The sequence below is a fragment of the Gorilla gorilla genome, chromosome 21, assembly GCF_029281585.2.
Source record: "Gorilla gorilla gorilla isolate KB3781 chromosome 21, NHGRI_mGorGor1-v2.1_pri, whole genome shotgun sequence".
Lineage (NCBI taxonomy): Eukaryota > Metazoa > Chordata > Mammalia > Primates > Hominidae > Gorilla > Gorilla gorilla.
In genome coordinates this window covers 26,523,160-26,539,624 of record NC_073245.2, presented here as the reverse complement: position 1 = coordinate 26,539,624, position 16,465 = coordinate 26,523,160, and the positions used below count along the sequence as shown (strand labels likewise).

Genomic DNA, 16,465 nt, shown 5'->3' with positions numbered 1-16,465 from the left:
CCCATACAGCATCCCAGATAAGGATTTCTCTAGCTTCTAACTAAACCTCTTCAGTAATGGTTCTGCACATCTTAAGGTAACTCATTTTGTACTGAGGCACTTCTGATTGTTAGGCTATTCTCCTTTCAGCTGAAAAAAATAAAGTATCTGCCTTCTGTCTAGCTCGGTAGCCGCAGCTCAGGCCTCTCTGCCTCTGCTGGGGAGTTGGTGTAGTGGTGAATGCTGCCACTTGGGTGTGGTGCATCCTATAAAGCATCATTTTAAAGGGGAGGTTGGTACAGTAGGCACCGTGCTTGCCACCCAGATCGTCTGTCTTTGAGGGCTTGTTGCCCAGCTGCTGCAGCACGGTTGGCCCAGCCTTCAGCTGCCAGCTCTTTACACCACAGCCCACAGTCCCTGATTGCTCAGAGCAGGGGTATAAAAGCCTGGCCATCTGTGCCCAACCTGTGGCAACTCTGAAGGGCCACGCTAGCCCCAGGACTGCCTGTGGAGTTGGCCAAGGCTGTCCATGGGTCGGTGCTGCGGCTCCACTTCTCCCTCTGCCTGGGTCTGCCTCAGTCTCCTTTTCCCAGGAGTTGATCCCAAAGACATAACTTAATGAACACCCTGCTTGCTATACTCCTACAGATGTCTGCTTCTCTGGGATCCCAACCTGTAAACTGTAAGAGTTGGTGCTTTGCCTAATTTTTTAGGTTTATTACCGTTTCCCTAGGCCAGGGAAGACAATGAAAGGCTCAGCTTAATGGCCTCCTGTTGTGGCAGACAGAGGTCAAGTGAGGATTTCACTTAGCATGGGAGACTCATAAAGCTGTGATAGCATCGTGGTCCTTGGCTCATCCGTACTTCCATACTGGCAGCCCATGGGGGATGGAGTGGAGGCTGTGCCAGTTTCTCACAAGCTGCCGCTCGAGGTTGGCATTTGGATGTAGGTCATGGTGCCACTGACCTCTAGCTGACTGCTGTGTGGTGAGCTGTGTTCTCAGAAGCCAAAATGAAGTCAGGGTGATTGCCTGAAAAACCCATTCCAGAATTTTTTACTATCTGTGTTCTCTGGGTTTTTCTCAAAAAAGTGAGATGGAGGCTTTCATGATTTCATGGAGAACAGCGAGGAGTGGTTGGAGTCGCAGGCTGTGCACAAATTTCTTTTTCTAATAGGAAAGGATAAGGAACAGCAGGAAGACATGGTTTCAGGGAGGAGACTAGCCCTCCCTGAGTTTGTCTTCAGGCCCTGAGATAGATGAGGTGACACAAACTTATGGAGCCTCTGCCACTTTGCTGGGTACTGAGGGTGCAGGTGTTACTGAAGACTCGGGTTGCTTGCTTTCTGGGCTTGGGGTAGGGAGGCGAATACATCTGCATCTAACTGTGGAAGCCCTTGATGAGTGCAAACCATTGGGTAAGAAACAGCGTGTCAGACTTAGCAAGCAAAAACAGCATGAGGAAGCCTCATGCAATATTTGGGACACAGTCATAATATAAAATTAAGTATTATCTGAAATTCAGTTTAATTGGGCTTCCTGTATTTTATTTGGAACCTAATACAAGAGGAAAAGAGAAGCGCTCTTGGGTGGAACAGAGAAACTAATTCATGGAGCCAGGGTATTAGGATGCTTTGTGAGAAAGGGGTACTGGGACTAGTTTTGAATGTGGGTATCATTTTGCCTGGTGGAAATGCAGAGGGATGGCGACCGGGAGAGGCAGATCTAGGCAGTGCACGAGGATACTCAGTACCGTGGGAAGGTGTGAAAGTGCAAGGGCACGAGGAGGTGTCTGTTTCATGGCCATGTCATCAGGAGAGGAGGGTCAGTAGCTTTTGCTTTCATGCCACGTAAGGATGTAGACTTGTTCTAGAGCATGAAGAGCCACCCAGAATTTCAAAGCAGGGACTTTTTGTCTTTTAATTAACTAAATTTATTTTAACTGTAGAAGGAATATCAAATCTTGCTAAAATGAATTCCAACAGTGAAATGTTTAAGTTCATTTTCTCATCCCCTGAAGCCCTGCTCCCACTCACTCTCCAGAGGTCACCACTGTGAATGGCTTGCTATTTATCCTTTCAGAAATGTTCAGAAATGTTTTGTGCAGCTAGAATCATAGATGTGTATATTACTTTGGCTTTATTAATCTATTTATTGAGCTGCAAACTTGATTGTCATCTGCACACTGTTTTGCTGCTTGCTCTTCCACTTATAGGGTTCCTTGGACTTCTTTCCATATTAGTATACATGGAGCTCATGTATTATTTTTAAAAGTATAGTTTTTATTTTCATTTTTGCTATCAAGTGTCTTGCCACCAAAATGAAGGCAGTTAAATATTGGTTCATAGTATGTAACTTTTAAGGTGCACGTGGGATGCCGGTTTATTTCAGAACTCATGGTAAATAAGTCACTCTTTAGAATCTTCCAGGCTAATGTCTCAGTTTGGAGATCCCAACATCACCCAGTCTAGCTGTTTATTATGGATTGACCAGATATCATCAGCTGAGGGAATGGAATCAATTTGAATTGCTGAATAACTTAAAAACATCTTCAAGATATTTGAATTAACATAGGTATGTTAGGCTGTTCTTCCATTGCAATAAAGAAATACCTGAGACTGGGTAATTTATAAGAAAAGAGGTTTAATTGGCTCATGGTTCTGCAGGCTGTACAGGAAGCATAGCAGCATCTGCTTCTGGGGAGGCCTCAGGAAGCTTTTACTCATGGTGGAAGGCGAAGCCGGAGCAGGCACATCACATGGCAAGAATGGGAGCAAGGGTCGGGGGAGGTGTCATACACTTTTGAACAGCCAGATCTCACGAGAAGTTACTCACTGCTTAGAAGTTTTCTCTGCCAGATCCCTAGGTCATCACGCTCAAGTTTAAACTCCCACAGATCTCTAGGGCATGGACACAATGCAGCCAAGTTCTTTGCTAGGGCATAACAAGGATGACCTTTGCTTCAGTTCCTAGTAACTTCCTGATTTCCACCTGAGACCTCAGCAGCCTGGCTCTCACTGTTTGTATCACTATCAGCATTTTGGTCACAACTATTTAACCAGTCTCTAGGAAATTCCAAACTTTTCCTCATCTTCTGTCTTCTGAGCTCTCCAGACTCTTCCAACCTCTGCTTGTTACCCAGTTGCAAAGCTGTGTCCATCTTTTCAGGTATCTCTATAGCAATGCCCTACTGCTTGGTACCAATTTTTCGTGTTGGGCCATTCTTGCATTGCTCTAAAGAAATACCTAAGATTGGGTAATTTATAAGACAAGAGGTTAAATTGGCTTATCATTTGCACTGATGGCTATACAGGAAGCATAGTGGCATCTGCTTCTCAGGAGGCCTCAGGAAGCTATTACTCCTGGCTGAAGGTAAAGTGGGAGCAGGCACATCACATAGTGAGAATGGAGCAAGAGTGGGGCGAGCGGAGGTGTCATGTACTTTTAAACAGCCAGATCTCACAAGAACTCATTCAGGGCAAGGACAACACCAACAGGATGGTGCTGAACCATTCATGAGAAATCCACTCCTGTGATCCAATCACCTCCCACCAGGCCACACCACCAGCACTGGAGATTACAATTCATCATGAGATTTGTGTGGGGACAAATGTAGAAACTATATCAATAGGATTTTTTTAAAAAGAAATGTTCTTCTAACTCATGTATCTGAATGCTGACATAATTTATCTCTTTTCCTGGTCGAGTATTTTAAATCTTTTCCTTTCCTTTCGTCCTCCTCCCCCCATATTGATCTATAACTAAGTATATGTACTCCAGCTGGTTCATTTGTAGCATCTTATCATCTAGTTTCCAGACCTGTCAAATAAATTACTTATTTATATGAAGGACCCATAATTGGCTTTTCGGTTGAGAAATCCAATTCATCAAAGTGGCCAGGGAGAGGCATAGTTCATTTTTCCCTATTATCAAATTAATGTCAAATAATATCTTAGGATTATTTATTTTCCACAATATAAGAAGAATGTCAAGATTTATTTGCTGTGTTTCTTAAATGTCAGAGGAAATTGACCTGAGAGGCTGGGTAATCTCAGTGCCTGGCGTTGTAGTTTTCAGCTGAAGAATTACGAGACAAAGCACTCAGTGCTGATTGTGGGTGGTGCCCTTGTGCTTGGTGGACTCAGAGTGTGGATGTGAAGGAAGCTGGGCTTCTCTGAGGTTCTCTGGACTAATTGGAGGGATGACATCAGCAGGAATAAACCTATGCAGGTGAGATGAACTAGGTAGGTGTATGAGGGGGTGTTGTTTCTAATGGTTTATCAGGAGGAGGTGAGTCAAACTGGACCCAAGACAAGCCTTACTTGAAAATGTGGGTAGGGCTGGGCATGGTGGCTCATGCCTGTAACCCTAACACTTTGGGAGGACAAGGTTTGTGGATTACTTGAGGCCAGGAGTTCGAGACCAGCCTGGCCAACATGGAGAAACCCCGTCTCTACTAAAAATACAAGAATTAGCCAGGCATGGTGGTGCACATCTGTAGTCCCAGCTACTCAGGAAGCTGAGGCACGAGAATTGCTTGAGCCCAGGAGATGGAGGTTGCAGTGAGCCAAGATTGTGCCACTCCACTTTAGCCTGGTGACAGAGCCAGACCCTGTCTCAAAAAAAAAAAAAAAAAAATGAAAAAAAGAAAAAGAACACGTGGGTGGGAAGTGGGAAGATACTATAGTATGTGGGAAGGCAAGAACCAGGAATGTAGGGGGCACATAGGGAGACCCACGTGGGAAGAGGATGAGTGTGGTAAGGAGTACACTGGGGTAAGAGCCATTTGTTTAATATTTCAGGAAGTTCATCACATTTAACAGCCATTTTAGGAGCACCTCAAAGTTGCAGGCAATGTGCCAGAGGCTGGGGAGGGCTATAAACCCAGACAGGCAGAGTCCTTGCTCTTAAAAAGTTAAGAGTCTGGTGGATGAGACAAGCAGGAGTGCCATCTAACTAGGGGATAGGATAGAGGGCTTGGTGAAGGCCCTACAGAGGATGTGAAGTCTGAGCTGAATTTAGAGGGATGGTTGGGAGTTAACCGTGGGAAGAGGATGGGGCAGGATATAGTGCTGGAATAGAAATGTCAACTAGGGTCAGATCATGAAGGACTTTGTATAGTATCACTGAGAGTTGGACTTTATCCTGTAGCCTTTGGGAAGTCACTGAAGGAGTTTAAAGCAGGGGAGCCTCGTGGTGAGATGTGTTTTACGGAAGGCTGTCTCTGGCAGCAGACAATGGAGTGTGTTTGAGAGAGGATGAGGCTGGAGGCAAAGAGACTAGAGGTGGGGGTAGCCTGACCTGGGACAGGGCCTGCAAAGTGGGGAGATCTGGTCTAGTTCAACAGGTGGTAGATTGGAAGGGACTAGGTAACTGAATGTTGGGTAGGGGGGTTGGGAGTAAGGTTGTTTGATGGAGTGTCACATGGACTCTGAAGTCACCTATGACAGTTAAAGCCCCTAAGGGTGAAGAGAAGGCCAAGAGCAGAAGCCAGAGTCTGCAGTGGATGAAGGAGGCTGAGTAGGGTTGGTCCACAGGGTGTGGATGGGAAGGAAGTACTGGAGTCTGCCTTCTTCCTTTCTTTCATCTTTGAAATATTTGGAAGTTTGACAGTTCTCCAGGAATCTGCAAAGGAAGACATGTAACAAAGAATTAGTTTCAACACTTAATAGCTCCAACCATCATAGATATCACACTGGTTTTGGTTTTACTTCTCCTAAACATTTTTTTGACAAACTTTATATTTGTGTACATATTTATGGGGTATGTGTATTAGAATATGTAATAAAGTATTTGGGATATCCATCACTAGAGTATCATTTCTATGTGTTGGGTACATTTCAAGTCCTCTTTTCTAGCTATTCTGAAAACTACAGTACATTGCTGTTAACTATAGTCAGCCTGCTTTGCTTACAAGCATTAGAACTTATTTCTATCTAACTTTATGTTTGTACCCATTAACCTACTTCTCTTCACTCCCCCCACCCCCGTACACCCATTCCAGCCTCTGATATCTATCATTCTACTCTCTATCTCCATATGATCCATTTTTTAATCTCCCACATATGAGTGAGAGCTTGTGATACTTGCCTTTCTGTGCCTGGCTTATTTTACTAAACATAATGACCCCTAGTTCTGTCCACGTTGCTGCAAATGACATAACTTCATTGTTTTTTATGGCTCAGTAGTATTCCATAGTGTGTGTATATACTACATTTTCTTGATCTGTTCATTCATTGTTGGACACTTACGTTGATAATATCTTTGCTATTGTGAATAGTGCTTCAGTAAACATGGGAGTGCAGGTTTCCCTTTGATATATTGATTTCTTTTCCTTTGGATAAATACCCAGTAGTCAGATTTCTGGATTGTATGGTAGTTCTATTTTTAATTTTTAAAGAAATCTCCATTCTGTTTTCCATAGTACTAATTTAGATTCCCACCAACAGTGTATAAGAGTTCTCTTTTCTTAGCATGCTTGCCAGCATCTGTTATTTCTTGTCTTTTTAATAACAGCCATTCTAACTGGGGTAAAATGATATCTCTTTGTGGTTTTGATTTGATTTGCATTTCCCTGATAATTAGTGATACTGAGCATTTTTTTCATATATCTGTTGGTCATTTCTGTGTCTGCTTTTGAGAAATGTCTCTTCATGTCCTTTGCCCATTTTTAATGGGCTTAGTTATTGAAATAATAAAGACTATATATGACAAACCCACCGCTAACATTGTAGCGAATGGGGAAAAGATGAAATTTTTTTCTCTTAGAACTGGAAGAAGACAAGGATACCCACTTTTACCACTCATATTGAAGATAATACTGTAAGCCCTAGTCAGAGCAATGAGGCAAGAGAAAGAAATACAAGGCATCCAGATTGGAAAAGAGGAAGTCAAATTGTCCTTCTTTGCAGATGACATGATCTTATATTTAGAAAAACCAAAGACTTCACCTAAAAACTCTTAGAATTGATGAATGAATTTAATAAAGTTGCAGGATAAATCAACATACAGAAGTCAATAGCATTTGTATATACCAATAATGAAATAGCTGAGAAAGAAATGAAGAAGGCAATCCTATTTACCGTAGCTACCAAAGAAAAATACTTAGGAATAAATTTAACCAAGAAGGTGAAAGATCTCTTCAAGGAAAACTGCAAAATACTGATGAAAGAAATTGAGGAGGACACAAACAGGTGGAAAGACATCTCATGCTCATGGATCAGAAGAATTAATATTGTTAAAATGACCATACTGCTCAAAGCAATCTACAATTTCAGTGCAATCGCTATCAAAATACCAACATTGTTTTTCAGAGAAATAGAAAAAAAATTCTAAAATTTGTATGGAACCAAAAAAGAGCCTAAATAGCCACAGCAACCCTAAGCAAAAACAAAGCTGAAGGCGTCATACTACCTGACTTCAAAATATATTAAAAGTCTGTAGTAACCAAAACAGCATGGTATTGGTATTATATAAAAATAGACACATGGACCAATGGAGCAGAACAGAGAACCCAGAAATAAATCCACATATTTTCAACTGATCTTTGACAAAGCCACCAAGAACATACCTTGGGGCTCTCTTCATGATGCTGGGAAAACTGGATAAGAATATGCAGAGGAAAGAAACATGACCTCCATCTCTCACTGTATACAAAAGTCAACTCCAGATGGATTAAACACTTTAATGTAAGACCTGAAGTTACAAAACTACTAGAAGAGAACATAGGGAAAGCTCTTCAGGACATTGTTCTGGACAAAGACTTTATGGATGAGACTTCAGAAGCACGGACAACAAAACCAAAAACAGACAGAAGGGGCTATGTTAAACTGAAAAACATTTACACAGCAAAAGAAACAGAGTGAAGAGACAACCTGTCAAATAGGAGATCATTTTTGTAAGCTACTCATTTGATAGGGGACTCATATCCAGAATATACAAGGAACTCAACAGTAAAAAATATATTGGCTTTTCTATAAGTGTTTTCAGGAACTAGGAAGAGATTTGCTCTTTATGGCTGAAATTCTAGCCAGTATCTGTGTTATAAATACTAAGAGTAATTTTAGATTAATTTTTTTTTTTTATTTGAGACAGAGCTTTGCTCTTTCACCTAGGCTGGAGTGAAGTGGCGCGATCTCAGCTCACTGCAACCTCTGTCCCCCGGGCTCAAGTGATTCTCCTGCCTCAGCCTCCTGAGTAGCTGGAATTATAGGAGCCTGCCACCACGCTCGGCTAATTTTTGTATTTTTAGTAGAGATGGGGTTTCGCCATGTTGGCCAGGTTGGTCTTGAACTCCTGACCTGTGATCCACCCACCTCAGCCTCCCAGAGTGCTGGGATTACAGGCGGGAGCCATTGTGCCCAGCCACATCTTTTTTTTTTTTTTTAAACTGTTTCAGTTTGTATGCTTAAAGAAGGAAGCAAGTTAGGAAATTATTTGTGAAATTTCTTTTCTGAAATAGATGGCCTCGATCTTAATGTTGATGACCTGTAATTATCTTTTGATATGATTTTAAATTATTGGCTGTAGCCTTAGATTGACATTGAGAAACACAGTCTGGGAAGAGAAAGGGCTAGAAACTCACTCATGGTTTGGCAGGGTGAGAATGAGGGAACCTGAGTGTCATGACATTCACATGACATCTCTCATCAGATTTTGTCAGCAGTTATTGCTCTTGGTCAGAAGCCACTTACAACTTAAGAGCATAGAATGGAGACAGTATTAGCTGACTTATGGTATATCCATCCATATTCTGTCATGTGATTTTAAATATAAAATTTAAAAGTCAAAGAACAAAGGTTAGTGAGTTTTCCAGTGTAAGAAGTAGTTTATTTCATAAGGGTAAACCTAAGACCCATTTATTACTATGTCATATTAAGTACAGTGTCAGAGCAGTGCTTTTTAAATTTTAATGTTCATCAGAATCATTTACAGTTGTTAAAATGCAGGTTCCTATTCTGTAGGTTTTAGGTGGGGCCTGAGAACCTTCATTTCTGTCAAGCTTCCCTGGAGCCACTGATGTTGCTGGTCTCTGGAGCATATTTTGAGTATTAAGAGTCAGAGCAGGGATTCCTATCTTTTGGGGTGATGGAACTCTTTGAGAAACTGAGGAATGCGGTAGACCCTCAGAATAGTGAAACTGCCTCCTGCTCCTGATCCCCCTTCCCACCCACTCATCCCAGTACATAGGATTTCAGGGAGGTGGTGAAACCTTCAAAACCTACCTGCATCTTCAGTTTTCATTTTAGAAGTAGCTAATAAAAAGACAGTCATATTGCCTAACAGCCTTTCAGTCAGTATCTCACTTAGTGCTTTTATAGAATGGATGTTAATTTAGAACTAGGAACTCACTGCCCTGGTTACCTGCAGGTTAGAATACATGATCATGTGGAGGCCCTTTAAATTTAGCTGCTCCAAAGGTGTAAGGTTCTGAGATGGGGAGTTATGGAGTCTCTGGCTTCCAGCAGGAGTGGTGGGCATTTGTATGAGCCACATTACTTTGTTTTATAGGCAAGAATCGACAAGTCAATGTGAGCATTACCACGATCACTTCTAATATTTCTATGTAGCTGGATAATTTTGTGTTCCTGAGAGGTATTTGTTGATAATAGTGGTTTTAAGATGAAAGCTCTAGACGCATTAGGTTAGTGATTGATTGAGAAAAAAGGACCCACTGTGGGAATGGGAGGAATCTGGGTTTGGTGGTCTGATAAAAATAAACCCAGGTGGTTTGTTCTCTTATTGAGCAGGACATGCTTTGGTAATTGAATGCTGTAGGAAAGGTTTAATTTTATGAAGTATTTGTTTTGTAGCCACATGAACATGGGGTGTCCCTGAAGCAGTTCTTACTTTGGGGTCCACAATGGAATTGCCCAACTCCTGGTGGGTTGGAGTGGAAGCATTTTTCAGGCTTGGAAATGTTAAACTTGGCCCTGGGAATCTGCTGTAGTTCCCAAATGGTGTTTACTGCAAATGCTTTTTGGGTTTGTTCACAACTGATATTTATTTTGTCTCTGTTCATCTGAGCTGGCCAAGATATTACCCCTTAGCTGGTTTCCCCATACCTGGATTATTTTAAAGTAAATCCCAGGTAACATATCATTTGATTTGTAAATATTTCAATATGTATCTCTAAAAGGTTTTTTTAAGTCATAATACTATTATCATACCTACAATATTAGCAATAATTCCTTAATATCATCAAATATCTAGTCAGTGTTAACATTTCCCTACGTAAGTTATAATTTTTTTTTTTTGAGACGGAGTTTTGCTCTTGTCGTCCAGTCTGGAGTGCAATGGCACAATCTTGGCTTACTGTAACCTCCGCCTCCTGGATTCAACCGATTCTCTTGCCTCAGCCTCCCAAGTAACTGGGATTACAGGTGGCCCGCCACCACGCCCGGCTATTTTTTGTCTTTTTAGTAGAGGCGGGGTTTTGCCATGTTGGCCAGGCTGGTCTCGAACCCTGACTTCAGATGATTCACTTGCCTCGGCCTCCCAAATGGTTATAATTTTCAAAGTGCTTTTTCTGTTTGAATTGGGATCCAGTTGGTTAATATGTCTTTAATGTCTTTTCTAGCTTTAGATTTCCCTTTCATCGTTATATTCTTTGCAATTTGTCATAATTTGGAATATGCTGAGTCATTTACCCTGCTGCCTTTCCCACAGGCTGGATTTTGCTGATTCCCCCGCCTGAGAACATTGGCGTGTTCCCACTTACACTTGTCATTCCTGCTGGTTCCCTATAGGGCAGCTCTAGGTCAGAGTCAGGCCATCCCTGGGAGGGAAGGACAGGAACCCTGGGGCAGTCGCGTTGGTACTTCAGGTAGAATACACCTCGTACCTGGTTTTCTCACAGTGGCTGGCCTGGTAACCATCGGTGGTCCCTCCCTAGAGCCATTAATTCACCAGGGGTGACGAAATGATATTTTGTTATTACTTCTTTATTTTTTTAGCTGGAATATCTCTAAAGGAGAAACTTTCTTTCACAGTTGTTTGGTTACTTGAAGTATAGATAGTTTTGGAAATGCAAGATAAATGCTTGATTCTTTCTTTTAACAGTTTTCAAAATTATGAGGCAGATTCTTTGATCTTTCAGAGGGGACCATTGAGTTTTCATTTTTAAGTTATGAGTTTATGTGCTTAAATATATTCTATGTATTTCAGTTGGTTTTTAGTTTCTTTGCTGTCCAGATTTCTCAACTTTGGGCAGCAGGAACTTATGCAGGTTGGTTCCTGAGTCCTTTTGACAGGGTCCTTGTATTAGTTTTCTCTTAGTGTATAACAAATTACCCCAAAACTTAGGGCCTTAAAACAATATGTATTGACCAGGCATGGTGGCTCGTGTGTGTAATCCCAGCAATTTGGGAGGTCGAGGCGGGTGGATTGCTTGAGCTCAGGAGTTTGAGACCAGCCTGAGCAACACAGCAAAACTCCATCTCTACAAAAAATACAAAAATAGGCAGGTGCAGTGGTACGTGCTTGTAGTCAAAGCTACTTGGGAGGCTAAGGCAGGATAATCGCTTGAGCCTAGGAGGTGGAGGTTGCAGTGAGCTGAGATCATGCCATTGCACTCCAGCCTGGGTGGCAGGAGCGAAACCCTGTCTCAAAAATAAACAAACAACAACAACAAAACACAGCATGTATTATCTCAGAGTTTGTGTGGGTCAGGAATCTGGGTGGGCTTGAGCAGGGTCCTCTGACTCCAGCTCTCCCCTAGCGCTGCAGTCAGGGTGCCAGACGGCTGCCCAGTCATCTCTCATCATCATGTCCTGGTGCGGGCTTGGGGAGCGTGCCCTGCCAGGCTGTCTGGCGTGCTGCTGGTGGGCCTCTGTTTCCTGCTGGCTGGGTCTGTCCACAGGGGTCCTCACTCTGTCGTCCCTGACTTTTCACACTGCCAGGGCTCTAAGAGAGAGGGCAGAAGAGAGAGCCAGCAAGACAGAAGTCACAGTCTTGAAAGCCCGCCTGGGAAGTGACAGACCATCACTTGGGTGTGTTTGTGTTGTAGTCATTAGAAGTGACTCACCAGGTCCAGCCCATAGTCAAGGGCAGGGATCGCACACGACAGGGTGTGAGTGCCGGGCAATCACTGGGAGCCGTGTTAGAAGGTGCCCGCCACAGCCCTAGTGACCTGTGTTAGTGTTCCTGCTTTATTGTGTGAAGAGGTGGTTCAGTATTTGGATTGAATCACTTCTCCAAGGAACCCTGACTTATTTTAGTGGAAAATGTTATTTATAGGCTATAATTTGAGTGTAAGATTCTAGGCCTTTTCAATGGACAAAGCAAGGGAGTTGTTTGTTTTTTAAATTTTGGATGAAAGATGAAGTTTCTGCTACTCCTTCCAATTAGATTCAGGACTACAGTTTTTTCTGGGACAGGGTTTCACTCTTGTTGCCCAGGTTGGAGTGAGTGCAGTGGCGTGATCTTGGCTCCCTGCAACCTCTGCCTCCTGGATTCAAGTGATTCTCCTGCCTCAGCCTCCCGAGTAGCTGGGATTACAGGCATGCGCCACCATGGCCGGCTAATTTTCTATTTTTAGTAGAGATGGGGTTTCTCCATGTTGATCAGGCTGGTCTTGAACTCCCGACCTCAGGTGATCTGCCCGCCTCTGCCTCCTGAAGTGCAGGGATTACAGGCGTGAGCCACCGTGCTCGGCCAGGACTACAGTTTTTACTTAACCTCATCAAACTTATGTTTGCATGTCATTCAGCCACTTCAAAAATCTTGGTTCTCTAGGGCACCAACATCATTACTCTTGTAATGTCCCACAGTACACAGACAGAAATCTCAGAATAATGGCACTTACATTACCACCAAAAATATGATTACTAAAAATGCTTTAATATTTCTTTGTAGTTCTTTTTCTTTTTAGGATATATCTCATTATAGTATACAGTCAAATTCCTCTATAGAGTCGTAATTGAAATAGTTTCTCACTTTGTGGTACACAGCTAGATTCATTCGCTTCAACTTACTTCTAAATTATAGCTTTTTTAAAACTTTTGTTTTATTTCTGCATAAATTATTTTTATTGTTCTAAAGATGACCTCCAGATCAAAGTATATTTGCAGAAATCTAGCTTCTATCCTTGTCCACTTCCCTTGTCTGCCCCAAATCCTTATCCTCAATTTCCCTTTTTTCCTAGGTAGGCTTTTGAAAAATACATAGGTTTTAAAAAAGTGTTTAAATATAATTTGTATTTTTCTACATAGATTTTCTCCATCTTTTGTCTCCACTGAACAGTATATCCCAGTATATCCCAGTGGCCATGCCATAACAGATATAGGGATCTTCCTCATTCCTCATTCAGTGGCGTCACACTCCATTCCATTGGGTAAATGTATGGTCATTTATTCTAGGGAACTGTACTCTTTAGGAGTCCTCCTGTTCTGCTGTTTTCTGAGAAATGCAGTTTCTGAACAGATGTAGAAAGAAGGTAGGAGGAGGGAACAGTGCCCTGGCTGCTTCTGGAAGCAGCACCTGCTTGTAACCACTCCAGTTTTCTTTTTGGTTTTCATCTTGGGTAGGGGGCTAAGGTCTCTTTCTCTTTGTAACAAGGTGAGGGGGGCTACTTTTTTTTGGTGAGTCTTAGCTCTTTGTGGTGTCTTGTTATTTCATTTACTCTTCTTTTGGCTTACAATTGGAAATTCTTTCAGGGTTTAACAACACACTGTGTATCAGCCATAATTGTTGATGGTGGCATCATTTTGCGTATCTTCATGTTATATTAGTAAGGATTTGGGAGGAGCCGTGTCCGGGATTGCTCCTCAGATGCCATTTGAAAATAAACTCCTAATGTAAAAAGTAAATAAAACAAATGGGTTTAGTTTTGTTTTGTTTTTAATAATCTTTTCTCTTCTAACCACTACTGAATTATTTGTGTTGCAGGGAAAAGGACTTGGAGGCCAAGTTCATTATTCAGATGGAGAAAAGCAAAACGACAATCACAAACTTAAAGGCAAGTCATGACCTGGCCTTGCTTAAGTTCCAAGAGCCCCACGATTGCTTTACTGTGGGGATGACTTATGAGTAAATAAAGCCTGTCTGCTGTTTCCACACCCTCCTTTCCAGTGCAGTTAGCCACGTCAGCTTGCACCTGGCTTGGGCTCAGTCTTGAAGCAGAAGAGTTGATCCTGTTTCCTTTCCCATTCCTGGCTTTATTTGATCTGGAAGCCAAATCCAAGCTGTTGCTCTGGTCCAGGAGCTCCTGAGTCTATCCCAGATTTGGGCATTTTCATCCTGTGTCCTCGTAGTAGGGACTTAGCCTGGCAATTGACTGTGTTCTGTGAACATTAAATAAGCTTTGCCCCTATATTTTTTTCCATTTTTAATGAAGAGGATCATGTTTGGTAATCCTTGAAGAAGAACTGATACTATTATTCAAAACTCAGGGAGGAAAGATTAAAAAAAACCACCAAATTCTTTTCTGGAAAAAAAGTTAAAAAAAATTTTCAAGATGGCAAGTTTCTCCTTCGGCACTGAAAAATATCCTGTTTGTTTATTTGGTTAGGAAATTTTTGAAGGGCACTGAATGCTTTTCACTGAGGAGGGTAACGGGGGTATAAAATTAATATTGAAGAAATCAGAGCTGGGCTCAGTGGTGCACACCTGTGGTCCTAGCTACTCGAGAGGCTGAGATGGGAGGATCACTTGAGCCCAGGAGATCAAGGCTGCAGTGAGCCCTGTTTGTGCCACTGCACTCCAGCCTGGGCAACAGAGCAAGACCCCATCTCAAACAAACAAACAAACAAACAGAAAAACAACAACAAAAAAGAAAGAAATGAAGTACTTTATGGGTTCAATGCCTTTCTCCTTCGATATTTGTCATTAACTTTTAGGTCTGGGTTTCTGAGACATGATGCTCCATGGCCAAGTCAGAGCTATCTCCTGTTCACATCTGAGGAGATTTCTATTAATTTGTGGCTCAGAGGATTGGGTACTTTGAGATCCAATTTCAAAGTAGTGCGAGTTGATCTCCAATGATAGAAGCTGGGAAATGCTCCCATCTTCCAAGTGGGCAGCCTCTGGATCATTTCATTTCCTCCATTGAGGCGCTGGTGTCCTTTGCCTGAGGCATTCTCCACTGGATGCCTTTCTTCCTCTGCTTGGCACAACCCTTGTGCCTTCCAGCTCTATCTGGCCTGCACTGTGCTTCTTTCCCTTCCTTTGGCATCTCGCATATTCTCATGTTTCTACCCAGTTGTCACTTGTCCATTCCCTGCTGGTAATTACCTTGTCTTTCCTTCATGTGTCTTTCTACGCTCACAGTGCTTTGGTAAAAGACTGCTGACTCTGGATGAGTCTCCTTTCTTTGTGCGTTATGGTATCTATTTTCCTTGATTACTCTGTTGCTTTTTGAGTTTTTTAAACATTTTATCATCTGATGTTTGAGTAACCAGAAGAGATGCCTAGACTTTTAGTGTTTTCATAAGAATCATAACAATTTTTTTATAATATGTGAATCATGTGGAAAACGTAGTGCTCATTGAAGTTATTCAGCATATGTCCAATAAGCAGGCTTTGGGAGCATATGAAGATGTTAAAACATGGTTCTGAGGTGCACTTTAAGCATATAGCAAGGGGGACAAGATATATGCAAACATCCGCAATAAACTCACAATATGATGTGTCCTGGAAGAGTCTAGGCTGTCAGAGGTAGGAGAAATTACTTCTCCATGGAGTGTCCAAGGGAAGTGTCATGAAAGAGGAGACATCTGACCTAGAATTTTCAGTGAGGCCACCAAATCATACAGCTCTAGAAGGTGCCAATCTTATCATGATCTATGTGAATACCACCCTTGTAGTTGTGCAAAGCCCAACTCTGGTGGATTTAGGTGGAGGGAACAGTAAAAAATCACTGAAGGTGGAAATACAGAGTCTGGCTGGAGTGTTGGGTTCTTAGGAGTTAATAGTGATAAAAAGAAAAGGTCAGAATAGTATTCTTGGGTCATATCACAGAGAACTTGGATTGCTGCAAGGAGTTTAGTTTATATTTAAATTTTATTTATTTATGTTTTTAGAGAAGCCAGCAGGAATGAAATGGTTTTTAGTCAGGGTATAAACATGGAAATTTGGGTCAAGTGGCAGTGCTCTTTACATTATCATTATTATCCTAATCATTTCTTTCTAGATACCGGAAGGAGGCACTGGGGACTCAGGAAGAGAACGGACCAAGACCTTCACCTATGACTTTTCTTTTTATTCCGCTGACACAAAAAGCCCAGATTACGTTTCACAAGAAATGGTATATGATATTTTCAAAATATTTATGTTGATTTATTTTCACATTGAGAAAAACATGCCTACCCTAAAATACTTTAAAATATCTTGCCAATTTCTTTCTGAATGTAATTTTTGTATAAAATTAGCCTTTGCTAACTTACCTTTCTGAGTGTTATGTAGGAGTATTTATTTAAGCCTGAGAAGAATTCAGTTCTCAAAAGATTGATTTTTTTTTCACCTTTGAGCATAATGATGATAATTTTTAA

At 41.8% G+C, this 16,465-nt stretch overlaps 1 protein-coding gene across 6 annotated transcripts in view; it reads left to right on the top strand.

Annotated features, from left to right (window-relative positions):
- The window catches only part of KIF16B (kinesin family member 16B), a 302,297-nt gene that overhangs the window by 30,121 nt on the left and 255,711 nt on the right, over positions 1-16,465 (top strand). For all 6 annotated transcript variants that reach the window (XM_055373559.2, XM_019017553.4, XM_019017552.3 and 3 more), the window contains exons 2-3: positions 13,866-13,935; positions 16,108-16,221. In XM_055373559.2, the coding sequence (XP_055229534.2) occupies positions 13,866-13,935; positions 16,108-16,221 (184 nt within the window). The remainder of the gene's footprint in view (positions 1-13,865; positions 13,936-16,107; positions 16,222-16,465) is intronic.